At 44.1% G+C, this 23,594-nt stretch overlaps 1 protein-coding gene across 1 annotated transcript in view; it reads left to right on the top strand.

Moving 5' to 3' along the window:
- LOC146796142 (SCO-spondin-like) overlaps window positions 1-23,594 on the top strand; it is a 1,481,201-nt gene that overhangs the window by 113,231 nt on the left and 1,344,376 nt on the right. Inside the window, exons 15-17 of the mRNA XM_085631266.1 lie at window positions 15,067-15,288; window positions 17,361-17,526; window positions 18,134-18,383. Coding sequence (XP_085487392.1) covers window positions 15,067-15,288; window positions 17,361-17,526; window positions 18,134-18,383 — 638 coding nt within the window. The remainder of the gene's footprint in view (window positions 1-15,066; window positions 15,289-17,360; window positions 17,527-18,133; window positions 18,384-23,594) is intronic.

The following is a 23,594-nucleotide window of genomic DNA, read 5'->3' as shown; positions in this document are numbered from 1 at the left end:
TCATATTTTTCTTCTATAGCTCTCTCAACATTGCCTTTGTTGTTATGGAAGAATTTTCTAAGTTTTAACTTTCGTATAAACTTTAAAAAGTCAATACGCGTTTGAGTATAGTTGAAATTTGTGCGTTTACAAAATGAAAGTCCCAATAATAAAATCTTTAAGTCTTTGTCAGTAAGGATCAGATCTGTCAAGTTAACCACTGTTGTTGTTACTTCTTCCATCCTCTGCGTTGTTGTGTATTCTTCTTCCTCGTCCCTGAGCGTAGCTCCATTACCATTCCGTCTGTTTTTACATTTCCTTGGTTTTCTTTTTTTCTGTATCCCTGCGTGGTCAATCTGGTGTTTTGAGTCCGATCTACATATAAAAAACCAAGCTCTTCAATTAAAGAAGGTGGGTTATCGAGGGACTCCCAATTATGGTGTCCATCATCAGAGGCTGTGTTGACTTCAGAGATTGCCCGAGAACTAACATCTGAGCTTGTTTCTCCCCCATCCAGACTTGCAGTAATTGTATCTCTTTTGTTGGCCACTTTTACTGATTTAGATAGCCTCTGTTTACGTATATTGTCAAATCGACGAGCAAAGGTGTAGATTTGCCCTCGTATGTAATCCAGTCTATCTCGCTGGAACTTTGTTGCCTTGCATTCTGTGATAACTTGTTCGTGTTTTTTAAGTTGAACACCCAGATCTGATTCAAATTTGTGCCTGCTGCCTGATCACGGGTATACTGCATTAATGTAGACTGAGATAGCCCAGAAAGCAATTTTTCCCTCTCTTTTATTAGTATGTTCGTACAAAAAGTAAAATTTTTGTACTCACATGCTAATAAAGAGGAAATAGAGCTTGTTTGATTCATATATATATATATATATATATATATATATATATATATATATATATATATATAATTACCTACTGGCAGTCGCCAGTAGGTAGTTATAGTTAGGACCAAGTTTCCGTAGGAAGAGCATTTTTTGTTTTGCTTATAACTTTGGCGTCGTTTGATGAGTCTTCATGAAATTTTCCAAACTAATTCTTTGTTCATATCAGCTCCTATGTTGAAAGTTTGGGGGTGATTTGTCAAGGGGGGGGGCCAAGAAAAAAGGGGGGTCCCAAAACGTGTTTTCTCCATGTTAATTTCCATAGGGAGCTTCAGACAAGGCTACAGGTCAAACGGGTGAACGGAATTACCCCAAATTTGGCAGGGAGAAGGGTCTTAGTCTAGAAAGCACGCTTTTGTTTATTTGGTGTAAATCCGTTCAGTAGTTTTTAAGAAATATCGAACTTTACAGATATCGATATTTGGGAATTCTGCCATCTGATTGCCTGAGGCGTTACGAGCACGAGCTTGCGGCTTATTGGTTGGGAGCGCTGCGAGCGGTTGCAGCTAGGAAGTGTTGGCCACCATTTTGTGATTCTGTCGAAGTGAGTAAGTGGAAAAAAGGGTGAAAAAAGTAGGAAAGAGGAGGGTAGGAGAACTGTAACCTCTGTGGGGAGTTTAGGGTGTGCTATAGAGGGGGTTGCTAAGCGAACTACTCATACCTACCGCTCTGAAAGTGCTGGGTACGGAAACTAAGTGAGGTATTGCATAGAGTCTGATGCTGCTAAGGTGAGCTGCTGCGGGAGTCGGGGATGAAAGCGTGAGCCTAAACTGTGTGTCTCATGGTGTGAAGTCATGTGCCCTGGCCGCTGCAGCAGACCTGTGGAAGTAGTGTCAGCATGTGTTTATACCTACTAGGAAGGACGAACTACTGACTCCTACTGGTTTGAAAGTCCTGGGGTATGGACAATATGTGAGGTATTGTCTAGAGTCTCATGGTGCTAAGCTGAGGTGCTGCCGGAGTCGGGGATGAAAGCGTGAGTCCAAACTGTGTGTCATATGCTGTGAAGTCATGTGCTCTGGCCGCTGTGCCACATCTGTCAAGTAGTGTCAGCATGTAGTTATACCTACTCAGAGGAACTTTTGTTTTGAACATTGTAACTTGTGTATGGTGCTTAGGGGGTGTTATACAGGGAGTGCAAAGGTAAATTTGCACGTATCAATCAATATGGTATTTGTAAAGAGCAAACTAGTCACCCCTATGGGTCTGAAGGCCCTCGAGGCCGGCGTGGAAATTATGTGAGCTATTAAGTGAGCTATTGCCCAGAGTCACATGGTTCTGAGCTGAAGTGTCCAAAGGTGTCCTTCATAAGCATTTCCAAACCTACCCCAGTCAATGTGCCTAGGTCATTTCCACCACAATGCACAATCATGAGGTCAGGGTGTGGATGATGCAAAGAGGTTTTAACCAAAGGTAGAAATTGGTGCCACTTCAATCTTCTCTGTGCAAACCATTTAATGTCCACATTTTGTAAACCTAGGTCTAAGTCAATACGTCTGTGTTCTGCATACCTCATGCATTAGAAAATATAGCTATGTCCTACGATCCATACTAGCATTTTGAAGGTATGGAAAGATGTCTGTAGCTCATGCAGTTCCTTGGTAGAATAAGAGATATGTTTAAAGATGGGGAACTACTTTTTATTGCCATACAAAACGATACGTGATTGGGAGATGAAAAGCATTCTTTTTTAAAAGTAGGGTGCACATTAGTTTTGTGGAAAAGCATCTTTGTGATTGGTTAAGAAAAAGCAGTTTCAACGTGGAGTACATATCATAGGATAAAATTTGCAAAACTCAACCACACCTGCTACTTGCATTTGGAAGGCACTGTTCGAACTTAAAACAATCGTGAACTTTTAACCTGCACGTGCCGTTAAATGTTTGAGAAAATGTGCAAACAAATATCTTTAAGTTTAAAAAAATTGATGAACTTTTTTTTTTTAACAACATATTTTATTGATTTTGTCAAACAAACAACCAGCACAGTTATCCAGAGATTATGGTGCAAGTACATCCCCCAGGATACACATTGTGCTGATTTACCGCCCCCAACCCCAAGTCTGCAAACATCAGACTCCCACACCCACCCCACCCACCCCGTGTCAACACGCAGTCCCATCCGTTTCCGGGATGGCATTGTTACTATTATCCTAAAATGTTTGTACACAGTCACCCCACACCTTGTATTTATCTCTCCTGTCTCAACAGGCGTTCTATGGGATCCCCTGAATCATCTGGAGTAAGTTGTGGCAGGTCCACACCCCTGTATATGGCCCATTTCCCCCATATCCTCCCGTGTTTCCGGGGGCAGCCGCGTGCCACAAAGACCGCAATCTCCGCCATCATACATTGGTCCATGGCTTTCTTCCACTTGCCTAGGCGGGGTGGGGAGGTCTCCTTCCAGCTCTGCGCTATATCCCGCTTCGCCAACACGAGCCCCAGAAACAGTAAGTGCTGTTTATATCTGTTCCCCCCAATGTCCTCGGTGCTATGGAGTAGTGTGAGTCTTGGCTAGAACGGGAGCTCCCAGGCCAGAATGCTCCCCAAACACCCAAGGACCTTGCGCCAATAGGGTTGTATCACTACGCAGAGCCATACTGTATGTAAGAACGTGCCTTCGGTCGCGCCACAACGTAAGCATATCGGGGACTGAATCACCCCCATTTTCCACAATCGCGTTCTAGTGTAGTAGACCCTGTGTAGGTATTTATATTGGATCAGGCGATGTCTAGTGGAAACTGCAGTATAGCGGGGGCTCGCCAGTGCCTCCGCCCAATCATCATCTGTAAGGTCTGGGAGATCGGCCTGCCAACGCTCACGTGTCTTATGGAGATTGTGTTGCGCGCGTGTTGTAAGGGTTTGATAGATTTGTCGGATCTTATGAGGGCCGAGGTCCCCCGTCAAAAGGCGACTCTCTAGGGGGTGATATTCTGGCAGGGACGTCAGTGAACGCACCGCCGGCATCAACGCATGTCGAAGCTGTAAGTATCGGTAGAACTGGGATTTGTGTAGGTCAAATTCGGTTTGTAGTTGTTGGAAGGATTTAATTGTGGGCCCTCGCATGACATCCCCCAACGTGGAGATTCCTATTGTATCCCACTCCCGGAATCCCTCCAGGGCTGCCACCGGCCGGGTGAAGGCGCCGCGCCATAAGGGTGTCATTTTGGTAAGTTTCCCCCACCAGCCCATCATACGCACCACGCGCCGCCAGATCTGAATCACCGTACCGCATGCCAGAGGATGGCCGGCCACTGAAGAGGAATCGTATAGTAAGTGTAGCAGCCGTGTGAGAGGGAGAGTCAAACGCTCTACCGCAAATTGATGAACTTTTAACCTGCACGTTTTGTAGAATGTTCTAGAAAGTGTGTTGATAGAATACGTTGCACTTCTGACTTCTATGTGTTGTTGAGTATTAAAAAAACGGTTTATATGGAAAATTAAAAAGAAACCAATAGAGAGAAGTTTTGAAACCTAAAAGAATCAAGGAACTATTCTAATTTGTTCTTTACATGTATTTATGTGTGGAGCAACAAAATTATAGACACAACAGCACCAGGAAGAGGAAGAAGCAGGGAGTGGGGTTCGGGGGCAGATGGGCAGAATGGCACACATGCACAATTAAGTACAGCACAAGTATAGACAAACAATGGCCAAAATGAAACACACCAACAAGGAGCACAAGTCACACAACCCGCCCATATCACACCCCTGAACGAGCATAGAAGTGAAAACCACGCTGCATTCATACAGGATGTGTACAAAGGCCGGTCGTTGGTGTTGTGGGATGTCTGCGACCGTGGTCATCATGAGATGGATGAAATGCCCAGCACGTGGCACATGGGCGAGTTTACTGTGTGTTACGTTGCCAAACAGCTGCTCCTCCATTCCACAAGCCCCCACACTTTTGTATGGTGCACTGTTGTATCTCGTACACTCGTATGGCACACCATTGTAATGGCTATTCGTGCATGTCCTGCTACATTCCAACTACACCATCACAGTGCCGTTTGGAGGTGGTGCATGCAACTTTACAACATCGACTGCTGCGGCCCTTGTGGCAGGCCAAACCAGAACACAGTGACACACTTACCGCACTTCCTGTACACTGACATGTCCGAGACACCCCGTTTCCCTTGCCGGAGAGGCCCACCCCTGCGCTGACCTGTGTACCACGGACCAGCACATGCCGGTTGTGCATGCAGGAGGATGCGTGCGTAGCTACATGTCCAGGCTCACTGCCAACCCTGAGGTGACAGCATGCTGTGATGTTGCAGGGCTCGTGCCTATCATGCTAAGACAATGACCACATGGACACACTTGCTCAGATGCGGGTTTGGGGGGCGTTGGCGGTCCTGGAGTTGTTGCGATGAGTCTTGTGGCCCTCATGGGTATACCTGTATCATGCTCATTGACACTATGGCACCTCTGGGTGTTCTGGTGTGGCTCTTGGCTGTGTTCCCTTTCATGGTGCAGATAGTCGTCCTGCTTAACACCAGAAGAAAGCAGGTGTAAAATCCCTGGTGCTAACGTGGCTTATCGCCGGAATTTGTTTCGCATTGCAGTTGGTGTGAAAGTTGTGATGTGATTTTTTTCATGTGCAGAACAATATACGAACTGAACAGTGTATCTGCAGCCACTACCTCAGTGCAATTCTAAACAGGATTTTAGTATTTAGAATAAATCGCAAAGGTGCACCTCGTGTCTTTTTGCACAGGAACGGCTAGTCTGCATTTCATTATCAGTACTTTAATGGAATTAAAGTTGAGACAAATCTAACACACTATTCAGAAGTTGGTGCAAACTGCAGACATCACCAGTATTCACGCGATAAGTGCCCCAAACTTTAACACCATGGTGAATACTCCATCAAATAACAGTAATAAGAACAAGAAAGAGTCACACAGCAGTTAAGAGAACAACCAAAAACGTTATGAATTTTGTTTTTCAAACTTAATTTTTTTATAAAACATAAATATGTAAACGATAAACTATTTTCAAACTTTTTTTTTTATTAACATATATATATGAACGATAAACTAATAAACAAAATTTATCAAAAATAATACAAAACAACAAGGCGGAACACTCCTGTGGGGACCATGGATGTCGACGACAGAGCCTGGAAAATAAAGCACAAAATAAGGATGTGTGTAATGGGCATATCAAAGGATAGAGACACAGAGAAACAGAGAACGGAAAAAAAAAGCCAGAGAGAAAAAGAGAGGGAAGGAAAGAAAGGGACTGAGAAAGGAAGAAGGAAGAGAGAGAGATAGAGAGATAGAAGGAAAAGAAATAAGAGAGAGACAGAGAGAGAGAGAGAGAGAGAGAGAGAGAGAGAGAGAGTGAGAGAGAGAGAGAGACACTGCCGTCCCTGCGCATCTATGAGCAAATCATTACCTGGTGCTACCGGAGTGTGCAGCAGTGGGCACTCCACATGCCCGTCAAAACTCCGCGCATCCCAGATATGTCGCTGAGTCCTGAGTCGTGAATGGCGGAGACCACATCAGCTTCTCCGCGGCCCGGCATATCTCACACATGTCGCTGAGTCCTGAGTCATCAATGGCGGAGACCACATCAGCTTTTGGGGCCGCTAAGCCTGTGGAACTCAAGTCCGTACCACGTGGTTGTAGGCCCCTGATGGCCATATGAGCTTCGGGTGGCACAAACCCTGTGCATCTGAAGTCCGTGCCAAGGGGGTGGTAGGACCTTGACGGCTATACAGATCAGGGTGCGACTAACCTTCTGCGCAACTTTTCAAAGACTCTTTATGGTTGAGACATGTGAAGCGTCTGCCATCTAGTCAGCACCGGCAATAAGGGATGTTACGTTGTTGATCTATTATATTTGCGTAATCACATGGCCTGTGGCGCATGTGCCAGATGGGTGTGATGTGTGTGCAAACCTGCCCTCAGGGAGTGGCCGTGAGATGTTGAGAACAAGACCACTGACCTGCACACCAACAGCGAGTACGCCTGCGTCAGGTAGCTATGTGGGGCCAACATCGGAACGTAATCAGAGTGGCATGGCGGGGCGTACGACGGAACAGGGCAGGGATAGCTACAATGATGCGGACGGCTCGTAGTACTGCGTCTGTGAGTCGAGCGGACGGGCCGCAGATGTCCCTCTGCGAGCCTGGGTGCGAACTGTTCATAACTCACACTACATAAGCATTGAAAAACCATTTTGTGATTCAGTCCGTCAGCTGGCATTTGTCCGAGGCATTTGTGAAAACATATCGGAGTTCTTTCTGTGATAGATACCCCTTTGACGCTGCCTCTCCCCACATCAGAAGGTAACGCACCCTCTTCCCACATTACCATCATACTTCCAACAACCTTCTTGGGCCTGGAAGTGTCCCTGTGCGGTTGGACAAAGAAGAATCTTAGTCATGTATAGATTTACATATAAGAAAAAATATTTGAAGAAAAGAACAACAAATAAGACTGAAGGGAGTCTGGTGCTGTGGTCGCTGCCAGGAAGTTGGGATCACTGCCATTTAGGACTCAGGACACAGTTACACATGTGGGATTGGCTTGTGTTAAAGAGGATTTGTGGGACTATGTGTCGCCGGGCTTGCATATCGAAATATGCCTTACTGATCGAAGGGAATGTGGTGCTGTGGTTGGGTCCACGGACTTGGGGTCACTGCCATTCAGGACTCAGGATACAGTTACACATGTGGGATCGGCTTGTGTTAAAGAGGGTTAGTGGCACCAGAAGCATTGAGACTGTATGAGCCTGTGATGATGCTTGGTGTGGACGGGGCGCACTGGGAGCAATGTGTCTTGGCTACTGGACTGCGTTATGTGGAATCAGGACTCTATCTGAATTGTGAGGCCTGCTGACCATAGTGTAGGCCAGAGGTAGCGGTGAGCAAGGGCCCACAGCCATGTGCATACGTTGTTTGCCCCACCGGCCTGCGTAGTGCAGGTTCAGTAGCACCACGTGACGCCGGCCGTCCATATGCAAATACCCCTCACTAATCGAAGGGAGTGTGGTGCTGTGGTCGCTGTTACGAAGTTCGGGTCACTGACGTTCAGGACTCAGGACACAGTTATACATATGGGATCGGCTTGTGTTTGACAGGGTTAGTGGCACCACGTGCTGTTGGCCTTGCATATGGAAATACGCCTCGCTGATCAGAGGGAGTCTGGTGCTGTGGTCGCTGCCACGGACTTGGGGTGACTGCTATTCAGGACTCAGGACACAGTTACACATGTGGGATCGGCTTGTGTTAAAGAGGGTTAGCGGGACTACGTGTCGCAGGCCTTGCATATGGAAATATTTCTAACTGATCAGAGAGAGTATGCTGCTGTAGTCGCTGCCACGGACTTGGGGTCACTGCCATTCAGGACTCAGGACACAGTTACACATGTGGGATTGGCTTGTGTTAAAGAGGGTTAGTGGGACTATGTGTCGCCGGCCTTGCATATCGAAATATGCCTCACTGATCGAAGGGAGTCTGGTGCTGTGGTCGCTGCCATGGACTTGGGGTCACTGCCATTCAGGACTCAGGATACAGTTACACATGTGAGATCAGCTTGTGTTGGACAGTGTTAGTTGGCACCACGTGTCCAACATTCAAATTGCGAGGTCTGCTGCCCGCAGTGTAGACTGCTGAGTGTTCATTTGTACTTGAAAATGAATTTGGTGATTGTACTAAAGGTATTACTAATATAAAAAATGTTCAAGAAGAAAGGATACTAAAAGGATATTATGTAGATTTGAGGTCTGTAATAGTTACTTGGCTAGTGGACTCTGTAGTTAATGAATGAAGAAATAATTTTAATTGTGAGCCCTACTGAGTGCAGTGTAGGCGTGTGATGAAAAGATGAAATAAGTATAGAATACACTGACGAAGTGTTGTATTTTCTGAGTACAATCTTGTTGTTGGAAATTAGCATTTAAAATTGGAATTGCGAGCTGGACTGCCTGCAGTGTAGACTACTATTCCATGTTAGTTTGCATTTGAAGAATAATTTGGTCATTGTAGTAAAGCTATAACTAAAAAAATAAGTTCTTGAAGAGAGGATACTAAAAGGATAATATGTAGGGTGTAGGACTGTGATAGTTACTTGCCTACTGGAGTCTGTAGTTGCATATGGAAATACCCCTCACGGATCAAAGGGAGTGTGGTGCTGTGGTCGCTGCCACGGACTTGGGGTGACTGCTATTCAGGACTCAGGACACAGTTACATATGTGGGATCGGCTTGTGTTAAAGAAGGTTAGTGGGACAATGTGTTGCTGGCCTTGCATATCGAAATATGGCTCACTGATCGAAGGGAGTGTGGTGCTGTGGTCGCTGCCACGGACTTGGAGTGACTGCCATTCAGGACTCAGGACACAATTACACATGTGAGATCGGCTTGTGTTGAACAGAGTTATTGGCACCACGTTTCGCTGCCGTTGCATATGGAAATATGCCTAACTAATCAGAGGAAGTATGCTGCTGTGCTCGCTGCCATGGACTTGGGGTCACTGCCATTCAGGACTCAGGACACAGTTCCACATGTGGGATTGTTCGGCTTGTGTTGAACAGGGTTAGTGGCACCATGTGTCTCCGCCGTTGCATATGGAAATATGCCTCACTGATCAAAGGAAGTCTGGTGCTGTGGTTGTCTCACGGAGTTTGGGTCACTGCCATTCAGGACTCAGGACACAGTTCCATATGTCGGATCGACTTGTGTTGAAGACGGTTAGTGGCACCATTAGGCCAGAGGTAGTGGTGAGCAAGGGCTCACAGCCACATGCATACGTTGGTGGCCCCACCGGCCTGCGTAGTGCAGGTTAAGTGGCACCACGTGTCGCCGGCCTTCCATATGGAAATACCCCTCACTGATCAAAGGGAGTCTGGTGCTGTGGTCGCTGCCATTCAGGACTCAGGACACAGTTACACATGTGGGATCGGCTTGTGTTGAACAGGGTTAGTTGCCACCACGTGTCGCCGGTCTTCCACAGTGTAGGCCGGAGGCAGCGGTCAGCAAAGGCCCACAGGCAGGTGACGTTGACTTGAGCTGCACAGATTGGGAGCATTTGGTCTTCTTAACCCATTATAGTCTCTTACACAATTTTCGTCGCTACTAATCTTGAATTGTGAACCGTGTAACCCCAGTGTAGGGTGGAGGCAGCGATCAGGATGGGCGCACAGCCACGTGGCATTGAGTTGAGCTGCACAGTTAGTGGCACCTGGAGTACTCAGCTTGTGCGCACCCTGCGATGATACGTGGTTCTGGCGGGCCGCACTGGGAGCAATGTGTTTTGTCACATGAATTGTGCCTTGATGAGGCCACGTGGCGATGACTTATGGTGCAGTGAGTTAGTAGCACCTGAAGCACACAGCGTGTGCGCACCCTGCGATGATGCATGGTCTGGGCGGGCCGCACTGGGAGCAGCGTGTCTTGCGAACTGGACTGCGACATCTGCAATCGCCACTGCATCTGAATTGTGAGCCCTGCTGTCTGCAGTGTAGATCTAAGGCAGTAGTCGGTACAGACATAAGTCTGCGGTGCTGTGCCGCTGGGTGCACAGGGGGCCTGTGTCGAGGAGGCCCGCGGTTATGGCAGCAGCCACGTGCCAGGGTGAGGGCTGCCGCTGTGACAGACTCATTGGTCTTCCCATAAGTGAACCACGCCTAGGGTCTGCCCTATTTATTCATGCTCCTACGCTGGAGTGGCGTACGTTGGAGCAGCCCACTCCACTTCCGCTTCCAGGGGGGGACAACACAGCTACATGACCGAGATCTTCCCCACTGCCTGAGGTAACATGGTTGCGTCCACTGTGCACTACACTACAAGTGTCAATAGTATATCTCCACATGGAGAGGTTTGTGCTTTGCATAGTGAGGTCTGTGCAGCACATCAGCGTTACACTTGGCATTGTGTGCTGTATTGTTGATGGGTAACTTGCCTCCTTCATATATAGTTGGTTGCACATCTCCCAACATTCAGCTATTGTGTGGCTGAGGGGCATGGCATTTTGGGAAGGTCCGTTGGCCTGTTTTGCGCTGCCTCGTGGTAGTAGGAGGGGTGGTGTGGGGGGGAGGTTCTGGTGGTGGTGGCGCTGGGTGTTGTGGCCTTGTTGGGTGTCGGAGCTGCATGATCAGTAGGTCTATCACGTGTTGGTCTTTAGATGTGGCTGTGAGTTGGGTCCAATTCATGGAGTAGATAGTCGACCTCCTTACATCAAAGGTTGATGTTAATTTGTTACTGCTAACTCAGCTTATCGCCTGCTTTTGGATCGCATTGCAGATTTGGCTGGTTGTTGAAAATATGGGGAAGTGGTGTTTTCGTGTTTTTTTTGCACGAGAATGCCTACTTTGCATTTCATTAGCGTTAGTTGTGGCTCTCATTTGTGGCGATTTTGTTTGCGTAAGGTATCGATGGAAGAGTGGCGAGATTTGCAGTTTCCACCAAGTTGAGAATGGGATGATAATTAAAAAACACAGAAAAAAAGATAGGTTTAATGAACATTATAATTAGAAATTAGCATTTTAAAAACCATTGAAATTCACTGAAAAAACCATAGGTTTCAGGCACGTTATAGTTAAAATTTAGCAGTTAAAAAACCTTTGAAAGTCACTGAAAAAACCATACGTTTCAGGGATATTATAGTTAGTTGGACATTTCACTCATAGAAAACCATAGAAATTCCCCTGTTATAGTTAGTTGAGCTAACTATAACTCGCGCCCCCACAATGCACTTCTGATGACGTCACATATTACATCATTCATGACATGGTCAGTGACATTACTGATGACATCACTGATGACATCTCAAATGACATCACTGATGACATCACTGATGACATCATCCACGTCAAAATCTGATGCACCTCATGAGACCCTAATATAACACTTGATACACCCACTCTAAAATACAGACTATAATTTTCGAAACCATGAACACACCAATACCAGTTAGTACATATCCACTCACTAATTTGTAGGTCTACACACACATCCATTCATTCACCCATACACTCACTCATACATACAGTCAGCCATCAACACAGCATTATCATATCCATTCACATATCTATACAGACACTCACACACCGCCTCTCATTCATAGAGTTATTCCCACACCTAGTCAGTAATGGAAATAATCAATCACACTTTCATTTACTCACCTGTACAGTTATACACATACCACGTCACTTATTTAAACATATACTAACACGTACTTACACTCTAATACAATAACTAATACAAGCACACACTGATCCATACAGGCACTCTCACAATCACTCACTCTCACATATAGTCATTTATACAGTCCAACACTCATATATACTGCCTTTCAAATATGGAGTTACTCACACATGTACCACTGAGGCATCCATTCACTCACCAAGACACTCATACACACACTCACCCAGCCATACAGACCTTCACAGATACAGACTTGAACACATATACCCAGTGAATTATCCACTCACACATCTATGCACGGAGTCACATCCCCACCCACCCACACAAACACTCAGGCACCCATACAGGTACTCAGACAAACAATCAATACCTCATATAGATCTTCATTTAGTTGCTAACCAAACCATGGAACTGCTTACACACCAACTGACAACCTAAACTGTGTGAATGTCTATATCAGTCACTAACACATGCATTAAGCAAGACACAATTAATCACTCACTTATACAGTCAGTCACACACCTACTTAATCATCCATCCTGACTCTTATACACCCATTCATTCTTCAATACACCTTGGCATATTTATATATATAAAACATATTAACATTTTATAGAAACACACATTCACTGGATGATGTCATCAGTGATGTAATTTGAGATGTCATCAGGGATATCATCAGTGAAGTCACTGACCATGTCATGAATGATGTAATACGTGATGTCATCAGCAGTGCATTGCGGGGGCGCGAGTTATAGTTAGCTCAACTTATGGTTTTTTCAGTGAATTTCAAAGGTTTTTTAAATGCTAAATTCTAACTATAACGTGTCTGAAACCTATGGTTTTTTCAGTGAATTTCAAAGGTTTTTTAAATGCTAATTTCTAACTATAACGTGCCTGAAACCTATGGTTTATTCAGTGAATTTCTAAGGTTTTTTAAATGCTAATTTCTAACTATAACGTGCCTGAAACCTATGGTTTTTTCAATGAATATATATATACTTCAGCACAATTTAAACATCATGAGGGCTGTATGTACATCTCCAAATCATTGACTCAATTGTACAAATTTTAAAGTGTTTGTTTTATACTTTATATGTGTGTTTATGTTTGCCTGTCAACAAAGGCCGAAGTGTGTCAAATAGAATACCTGAAAACTTGAAAATGGGATTCCGAAGTTGTGTTTCAGTCCTTTGAACAGTGTTTGAAATGGAGAAATACAAGTGCAGGTACTCTGTACCAGAGTATCTGCCTGTTTCTGAGAAGTACTGGTACTTGCCAATTAAAAGTATTACGTACATTTGAGAAGTGCAGATACTCTCTTCTCAAAATAAAACAGCGCTGGTACTCAGTATTGGCCCATTTAAAGCACTGCTTGTAAATTATCGCCAACATGAATTTTGAGTTATACTATTTACAAACCATAATCAGTTTATAATTAATGAAGCTCAAATATTAAAGCGAATGTTATTTCTGATTACACCCGAGGAAAATTATCAGGTGAAAAAAACACGTAGATTGCGATTTTTCTAGGTAGAATATACTGAAAGCTAGGCGTATGTGCAATCGGGTTTTCTCCCAACTCTGGCTTCATTGCGAGGTCAGCAGTCCTGTTCTAGCTAAAAACTCATGTTTTCGGCTCTAACAGAAATTCCAAGGTTTTTTGTAATTTTGCCTAAAAGCAGGTGGATACATGGCCGGAAAACCTCCCAGAATGTGGAAAAAACATGCAGAAATCTCATTGGTCACCTAGAAATGAGGGCCAAATTGTAATAAGGTCCTATGTGGAATGCAGCATGTCAATTTGACTAGGCATATTTTTCCAGATAAAGGCTTGAGACTGAATCCATCTGTTTAAGAAATGTCTCGCAGTATTGAACATGTATGCTCCTCTGAGAAGGGTGGGTAGATAAATATGTAATTTGCACAAAACGTTGCACAAAATGTTTTGGATGTAAGTTTTTTTATAAATGTTCCAATCATATGGCACAAGCATTGAGCTTTTTCTGATAGCCTTTCAGATCTGGAAAAAATGGGCGTTTATAATTTTTATAGCTCCCATTGATATTGGAACCTAGGATTGGTCTTCCCAGATTTATGATGCTGAACAAATGGTGGCTGCAACATTATCGGACACGGTCTGGAGACGACAGGTTTAAAAGCACACCAGTTATAAAGAAATTTCAATTTAGCATAACATAGGTTTCTGCTTTGTGATCACCAGAGGCCAGATGTAAAATCTCTTAAATGGTCTCAAACCCTCCGATTAGCAACATATGAGGTCTTGAGACTGCTAAAAAGATATTTACTATGTACTAAACCCATTTTAGGGGTCAGTCAAGATTTACCGACTCATAGAGTGGTTTAGATATGGATACTGAATTGCTGCGTGGAAGGAGTGTGTTGTGAACATCGCTTCCGAACTGTGATTCATTATCTTATGTATGGTGGTTTGCAGTTGGTTCCAAGCCATTGATCGGTTGCCAACTCCCAAATTCGGTTGGTAACTGATTTGCTAAGAGAAAAGTGGTCCCCGTTGTACGCCTTACCCTTTGTGAATCGGGTTGGCAGCTTTAGGGGGAGTAGACAATGGTGCAGAGGACCCCTGACAACTCAGACTGAACTTTTTTTTAAACGGCCTTGTTTCCTTTAAGAAAATTGAGTTGCTTTAAAAAGTGTTTCCAAGTTCGAAAAGCAACCAAGGAATGGTGGTCCGCTGACACTTGCAGAACTCCATCCACGTGACTGTAGCCAATAGCACTGGGTCTTAATTTCCGACTTGCCTAATTAATATTCATTAAGCAGGTTGGTCTGCGACCCACTACAATTTCCTATTTTGTGAAGCGGCCTATTAGTACAAAGGTTGGTTTACAAAATAAGATTTTGGTCACAAAAAGTCAGTGCTTAATTTGTGACTGAATTTTGCGACCAGGTTTTAGCACATCTGGTCCTAGCTTCCCATAGCTGCTGTGTGGAAGGCAATAAAACCTTCACTGGGTGTCTAATTGTTCTTTTATGTTTTTTTTCCTGAAGGTACGAGGTCTTTGTGGCACCTACAATTGGAATCAAAACGATGACTTCACCACTCCTGAGGGTGACATCGAGACCAGCGTTGCTGCTTTTGCCAACAAGTTCAAGACAAACAGCGAGTGCCCCGATACTGGCGCATTCACCTTTGACTCCTGTGGGACTTACACGCAACGCCGGGAGTTTGCTGAGAGCTCATGCGCGATACTTCACGGCACCTTATTTCAGGTATGGAAGACGTCTGGTGGAATCAAGGTGTCTTCTGTGGCACAATTGATGCTAAGATGGAAAGTATGATTCTGTTTACCAATATCTCAAGTTCCATGGAGAAATAATGCCAAGGGTACCTGAAATCAGTTTATCGTATGCTTGGCACTCTACAGATAGGCATTTTGGAACGGCTAACTTAAAATAGCAATGCTATCCAGCGCAACTGGGCTCTGTAGAGGAATATGGGGGAAGATCCATTATAACAGCATTACTAGGTCAAGCCAAGGCATGGATGACTCAGAAGAGCAATACTGTGAGTTGGTATCGGAACATAGAATAGGCCCTTTTGAATCCAGTTTATACATTTTTGCATTTGTGCATTCATACTCTGTTTTCCAAATATATTTCAGTAATGATTCCTTAGTGAGGGTCCTGGAAGATAATGCTGATTTCCTACAAGTAAGACATGTCCTTACTTTACGATGAATCTTCTAGTGTAGCCATAAAAATTGTCCTATTTTCACCCCATAAGATTGATTAATATTTTGAGGAAGAAGATTGAGAAAGTGTAGCAGAGTAGCTTGCCTGCTTTCCAGCTAAGTGCAGTGTCCAGGGCTTCTCTCAAGTCTCGATTTTGGACCACCCAGAGATTAAAGGATGGTGAAGTGGTCCACATGCTGACTGATGAAGATGTTTGTCCTTTGGCACAGCTAGATTTCTCAGCTGCTTTTGAATCATTGACAACTGGAGACGCAATAACATTTTAATGACCATGTGGGATGTGGATACTGGGCTTTGTACAGGATTGCTACCCTTTCGACAAACTTCTCACAACAAAGGAGAATTAGAGTGAACAATATTAGCCAGATTAAGATGCTAAGTGGTGCACAGGGAGCTTAATCTGGTCCCTTTATTGTCCAAATTGTTTATGGTTAGATTGTTGGTCAGTTTGAGCTTCCGCAGGTACTGATATGTGGTTGATACTCCCTTTTTTCTGACATTCTCTACCAGGAAAAACACTGGGCTACTGAAACAGGCCCTGAAATGTATTGAGTCTTGATGGCTTAAATCCTTAAAAGCCATAGTTTAAGTAGTTGGAAGGAAAGAAAGTTCTCTTTCAATACAAGTAATTTGTCTTTTGAAAACGCTAACCTAGGATAGCGTTTTCAAAAGACAAATCACTTAGCCTCACCCTTAAGCTGGACTGTCTGTGGTTGAGTATGTCAACTCACCGTATCATCTGCAAATGAACCACTTTCACCTCTGTCATGGCATTAAGTTATTTCTGGCACATGATGACTTTAAAAAGGTGATAAGGTCCCTATTACTACTAAGGCCTTATTAAAAATGTGTCCGACTTTGATGTTGTATACAGTGAACTGGAATCCCTGCATCAACTTCCGGCACTTATGAGTTTTTTGTCTATCATGGGGAATACCAGCTGGACCAAGGTGCATTTCTGCAGTTTTTTCTTCAATACCGGGGCTAAATCCATTAAGGTTGTCTCCCTGCTCTGAGCAGGCAGAACATGTCAACAGGAGTAGTTGGGATGCCACGTTGCAGGGTTTGGGAGTGTCACACATGCAAGGGCAGCTATGGGATAGTCCAGGAGAGCTTTTACTTCCTCACCCCCTGTGGTGCTGCAGGGGTGTGGTGAGGTCCAGGTTGTGCCCACAGCCCCAGCATCAGCTTCATTATGTGCAGATCCACCCCTGGTGAAACAGGGCCCAGTATTTTTGAACCTGGTATTATTGGATTCAGAGACATCAGGCTATCTGTAATGTCCGGAGCGGCATCCCACCCAAAGTTATTGCGCTAAACTCCAAATGAGGGCGTAAGGGTGGGCTAAAGTAATACTTTGCTGACTTAAACTTATTGAGACTAACTCACCACAACAAAAGGTTGTTCTTCATGCAGCAGATAGACTGACAAATGGAGGGAGGTCTTCACTGTCTTCCATTGGCGACCAGGGTTTACAATCCAATGGCCTGCCTGCCAGTGTTGCTCCACTGGGTGGTGTTCTAGTACAAGATATTAAGATGTTGTGTTCTCTAACCCCATCTTTCCTTTCTCTGCCTTTTCATGCCCAGCCCTGCCATGATCTCGTGGAATGGGAGCCCTACCATCAGCTCTGCCTTTATGATGTGTGCGGCTGTGCCCCAGGGAAGGATTGTCTCTGCAGTGCTGTGGCTGCCTACGCCAGGCAGTGTGCCCAAGAAGGAGTCGCTGTGCCCTGGAGGAACCACACCTTTTGCCGTAAGTCACTGCGCCTGTACATCTTCTCTCCACTCTCATGGCTCAGCCCGCCTAAACCACAAAAGACTCATAAAGAAGGGTTTGGATACAGGCCTTGGCACTCAAACCTCTGGCCAAACAGTCTTTGAAGTAAGGACGCTATGATGAGATTTCAGTGATTGAACATGAGTGTTGCTTTCTGCTAATTGGCCAAGGTGAACAGTTAAGAAACCGCTGATTGAGGCCTCCCAAACTATGAGGCCGCGCCTCCTGTCCTCGAGGGAAATATCACATTTACTCATATCATAAGTAGTTGCTTTTAGTAGTGTAGCTAGAAGTGTCTCCCAAAGGCATGTAGCGCTAAGGAACACTTGGCAACATATCAGGTTTTGTGACAGGTCTGTGCATCTCAATAGTCAATAAGGTTCTGAGAGCCAGCCAATTGCCAAGTTCCTATTTTCCCCAAAATGCCAGGCAGCCACTCAAATTTACCCTTGCTTTTTCAATTTAACACACTACTTGAGTCTCATATTTGGTATTTCACCTTTTGTTGCCTAAAGGTTTCTGTGGCTCAGATCTAGCCTTCTCTCTTGCTCTTCTTATCACCGCTCTGTTTTATCGCTCACAGCTATCACGTGCACTGGCGGACAGGTGTACGCCGAATGCTCCTCCCCATGCCGGAAGACCTGTGCAGATTTACGCATAGAGGCTAGCAGGTCCTGCCTGGACCTGGAGGGCTGCGTGGCTGGCTGCAACTGCCCAGATGGGCTTGTATTGGACGACAATGGCCAGTGCATCCCAAATGCCATGTGCCCATGCCAACAAGGGGAAGAAAGCCACCCATCTGGCAGCACAATTCAGAGGAACTGCAACACCTGGTAGGTAACAGTGTCATCGGTCAGAATTCGTATGTGTAAAGTGCCTTTGATTTAAAGAGACACTCTTACATTTTCAATCAATGGTTGTACTTGTGTTTGAAATTTGGTGTTTTTCTGCACAATGAAATATCAGGAGAATAGAATAGACGGCACCTAGTTAATTGTTGTATGTGTCTGGCTTAGTAAGGATAGAGGGGGCAATCTAGAACTACAGAGGGAGATATCCCTACCGATCAGTGCATTTGGAAATCAGTTATGATGTGTACATGTCAATCACACCTACTACTACTACTACTGTTGTTATGGCAGGCCTAGGTCTCTGAAAGGAAACTGGGGGGCGGAGCTAGTCACCAACTAACCACCTTGTACGTGACTGACTTTTGATCTGATTAGATAGTCTATTGCAATTTGCCAATTCAGTGTTTTTATTCACAACACATCAAGACATACAGATCATAACCAGTTTGCAGACTACTAAGCTATCTACTTAAGCCATTTAAAAATTCTCAGTGCCACCAAGAATTGAGTTTCACCAAGAGTTTGCCTAAACAGGGCCGTGGCCTTGTAGACCAACTATTCCTGGAATATTGAGAGCCTGGAGCAAACAGCACCTTAGCACAGAATCTGCGATTTGAAAAACTTCCCCTGAGTTTAGAAGTTTTAGTTCATTTCTATGAATTTTATCATCTGAATATGATCGCTTCTTCCAACACCATAAAAAGTGTGATCATGGCTTGTAAAACATGAAGTCCAGGCTACTCTGTTTGCTTTTGTGTCTGTGTTTTGTTTCTAAAAGTAATAATATGAGATCCTGATATTAATCAATGTTAGGGAGCTGTTATTGTGCACCCAAAACGTGCCTAAAGACAATGCTGAGAGATTTATTATTTTACATTTAATGAACATGAGTATCCTGCCATCAGCTGCACGTGTGTCTGCAGATGATAGTATGAAACAGACTTATGGTTATCCTCTTGAAGTTTATTGTACATGGCTTGGTTGCGTGCTAGTAAAACATGATGTGACCTGATCTACCAATGTGCATGAAAACAATGTGCTTCATCTGGTTATCAATGTGCCTGGAGACCATTGTGTAAGATCCTGTCTCATACAGGATTTAGGAGCTGATTTAGATTTGGAAGTTCAGTTTTTACTCCGTCAGGGCGATGGAGAATAATACTGACAAAGTAACCACACTCCGAATTTAGAGCTGTCCACTACCCCAGTGGACATATCTGACCATTGGCAGGAACCAGTGGCATGACGTTGCTGCCCGGCACACTTTCAATACGTTTTTCCTAATTTTCAAAATCAAAATCCCAAAGTGGGATTTTCTTTTTGTAAATAAAAAAACTAATGACACCCTTGCCATAAACGTTTTCTACCATGTTGTAGGGGTAATTCAAACGTTTTTATTTTTACTTACAGCCACATTTTTGATGGTGACATATGCGTTTAACCCTTTCCATGCGTCAGACGGCCCCCGGCCATCCGACGTCACAGTGGGCGGCGTGCGGAGGGCGGCCGGGGGCCGTCCGAACCCCGCCCACTCATTATTTCCCCGCACCGCAGCGGAATTCGCGCCGCGGTCAATGGATTAAATACTGCCCATTTGACCACCCACTCTAAGCCATGCGGGCGGTCAAACGGCCAGACCTCTTACAGCTCTTACTCTCTTGGACTGTCGGAGGAGTATGTCAGTGACGGAGACTGAGTAGTGTCAGTTGTTGACATCCTGAAGAGCCACCTGACTTTAAATGAGGCGCATGGACCTTCAGCTTGACGGCGAGGGTAGTTAGTTGCCATTGTGGTGGAGCACCCTCACTGCCAAATTCTAAATCTTGCATATAGGCTACTTTATTGTGCCCATAAAGCATTGTTTAAGGCTCGGTCTCATGTGTATGTTCTTCAAGAACTTTACGCACAATGTATTAAAAGACTGATCGCAAAAAGTGTCCATACATTCCATACCAACCTTTTGTAACCAGTCTTTAATTGGACAATGCAGCCTCTCTACTAATGGATCTGATTGCCAAATCTCCAGTTTCAGGGGGTTTCAGGATGGCCTGCCTAATAAAAATTAATTAGATAGGTTGCTATTTACAACCCCCTGTGATTGGCTACTAAAACAGGGATGGTGGCTTGCAAGGAGCAGCTCGCCACCATCCTTGTGTTTGCATTCCCAAATGGGAAACTTTTTTTTTTAATACAGCCCATACCCTTTGAAGGAACTGGTGCTGCTTTAAGTAAGAAAAAGTTTGCAGTTTGGAAAAATTGGGGGGTGTAACTCACAAGTAGAGGGAACCCTACGGTCACTCCCTTCCTAATTGCGACCAGTCACAAATGTGTTTAATACATACCAAACATCCATTTTGCAGTCGCAAAACCTATGATTCTGCGGGTTAAAGGGTTTGAGATAGCAAATGGTTTTGCATATTTGGTCCACTGAATTACTGCAATTTTCCTGTAGTATATGTGGATTACATTTCCCAACTGGTCTTTGCTTTCGATCATATGTCTCTTTGTTAGTATTAGCCTGATTTCGAGTTTATATGGAGTACCCTGTCCGCCAAACTGAAAGTCTGTCCTCCTCATTTATAGTTGGGTGGATCTTCAGTATGTCATCGACAGAGACTACTCCGTCTTCCTTGCTGAAATACTCCTCCGATGGCCTGATAGAGGAATGTCTGTCGGTGGTTTGCCATTTTGACCGCCCGACCAATTTATAGTGGGTGCATGAATGGACAGTTTTTACTTTCACAGACTGCCATCAAAACACGGCGCTAAAGGAAAGCAAAAACGTTTAGATGACCCCCACACTATGGGTTAAAAACTCCATGGTTATAGGGTCATACGTTTTGTTTTCGTTTTAAAAAGAAAATCCTGTTTTGTGGTTCTTTTTGACAAATACACTTTTTGGAAGTATGTTGATGCAGCCGCACTGCATACTTTCAATACATTGACAGGTACCACCATGAAAGTGGTTCCTGTTTATGGTCAGAGATGTCCAGTGGGGCGTGGGATATCTCTAAATTCGGAGTGTGGTTACTCCATCAGGGCGGTGTACTATTTTACTATATCAGCCTGATGGGGTAAAACCTTTATTACCAAATCTAAAACAGCCCCTAAGTTTGTGAAAATAACAACTTAAATGGTAGGAAAACTACTATTATTTTTACGCATCTCAGACTGTTTGAGGTGTGACTGCTTAAAGCATATGCTTGATGTTAAATGTGTACTTGGCCCGATACCTGTTTATCATAAGGTCATGGTTCCGAACATAGTTGCTTTTTAATGTGCTTTAAGACCATGCGGGGCCTGTGCAGGCAAGATCGGTCGGGCGGGCTGGGGGGAGGGGGGGGGGGGGAGTCGACAGACAACGACTTAGTAAAATTAAATTTAAAAAAAACACTTAACATGCGCAGGTACATGGTTTTCGTTTTTTAAATTTAAGTTTACCTCTTCGTCATCTGTCGACTCCCCACCCCGCCTCGCCGCTCTTAACTGCACGGGTCATGCATTATTAAGACAACACCACTCTTCCTGTGACTGTGCTCATTTCTGTACCTTCTGATGCATAAAATGAAAAGAATGCCAGCTCTGTTTTAGGACTGTGGTAAACGGTTCACTTTATATTCTTTTCACTACTTGGATGGCTCTGTGGTATCCTGAGGAAATGATGTGAATGGATTGCTCACTCATCAGAGTGCCTTTTTCTGCAGTGATGGGCGATTTTAGTGGTTGCTGATGTTTGATGAAATCAACCTATTGGCCTGTTTGAAGTTGCACCACAGGATAGGTTGATTTCATTGACTGTCTCAACCACACGACAGCTATCTGCTTGGAATGCTTAGTGCCCTTTTATGAAAAAATATTGGTAAATTGATTTGACAGAGTCAGTGCTAGTCCTGCCTCCTAGCATTTCATATGTTACTAGTAGAGAAGCCAAGATTGTACATGTGTTTACATCTGATTTTCCACTGCCCTGAGTCTTAGTGGTCATGTAAACATACCAACTGTTCATACTGGGATCCAAGTTAAATTTCAGCTCTAACAAATAGGTTTTAATGTCTGCATTATGCACAAACCTTGCTTTGCTTTATTGGGGCTTTGAAAACTTACCAGTTATTAACCTTCCTTCCTCCCAACTGATCAATCTCTTTCCCCCTTTGAAGACTACCAGAATTCCTATTTTCAAAGATTTGCAGCATATTTTTCCACTTAATAATTATTCCCTTTCACTTGCAAATCTAGAACCACAGGCCATACTCTTTCTTCCTTAATTCCTTACTCTCTAGTGATAGACCTTGCCTGCTAGTCTCCACTTCATAGCTTTGTCCATTGGCATGGGTTGTAAACAGGACTCAGTGGAATTCTCTGCGCCTGACCCATAATATTGATCTGCCACCCCTGAAGATTTGGCATAACTTGGCTAATATTTATGGGTACATTTTAAATCACGACCCAACCCCTTGAGTGAGGAGCTTTTCAAGTGAAGTGTGGTTTATGTTTTCACCTTTTAAGCCCTGAGGGGAGTGGAGTTCATGATGCTTAATTCAGTTTTCAGCTCCTGCATCAGAGGTAATATTTAATTAAAATATTTTATTAGAGTTGTGCACTTTGCTTGAATACAGCTTAATTCTAGTATGCAGAACAAAATCCAATCTCTGTAAAATAAGATTTGTACATTTCTGTAAAGAAAATGAATTAATTGTGTCCGAAAATGTAATGTATGATTTTGAAAAATACCCAGATGCTAAATTTTAATGAGGCTACAATAGGAAGAGAGTTTTTGAATTAATATTTTCATAGAAGTCCCTTTTACATTAAACCACAAACCCAAATTCAGTGTGCCCTGTGAAAGATCAGGTGTGAATGGACCTTATCTTGTTGAGTGTATCTTAATCACTTCAACTTTTTTGCCCAAGATCAATAACTCTGGATATTCCAGTTGTTCATTTTAATCTGTGTGCCCCATTGGTATTGCCCCAAATAGACATCACTCTTAACCTGTATACCTCACCTCACCACATATCCCTTCCTCCCCTAAAGAGTTCCATGTTTTTCACCGTTGCAAATGTGCATTGAAGTGTGATATTCATTTCATTGTTTTTATTTGGTCAGGGTGATCCCTTTTTCTCAAACACCATACATCCTTTATATCCTTCATCTGTATAACCTAAGCGTATAGCTGCCCTTCTCCCACTTTGA

This window comes from Triturus cristatus, chromosome 10, assembly GCF_964204655.1.
Source record: "Triturus cristatus chromosome 10, aTriCri1.1, whole genome shotgun sequence".
Lineage (NCBI taxonomy): Eukaryota > Metazoa > Chordata > Amphibia > Caudata > Salamandridae > Triturus > Triturus cristatus.
Note: the sequence above shows the minus strand (reverse complement) of the source record. Positions and strands in the feature narration are given on the sequence as shown.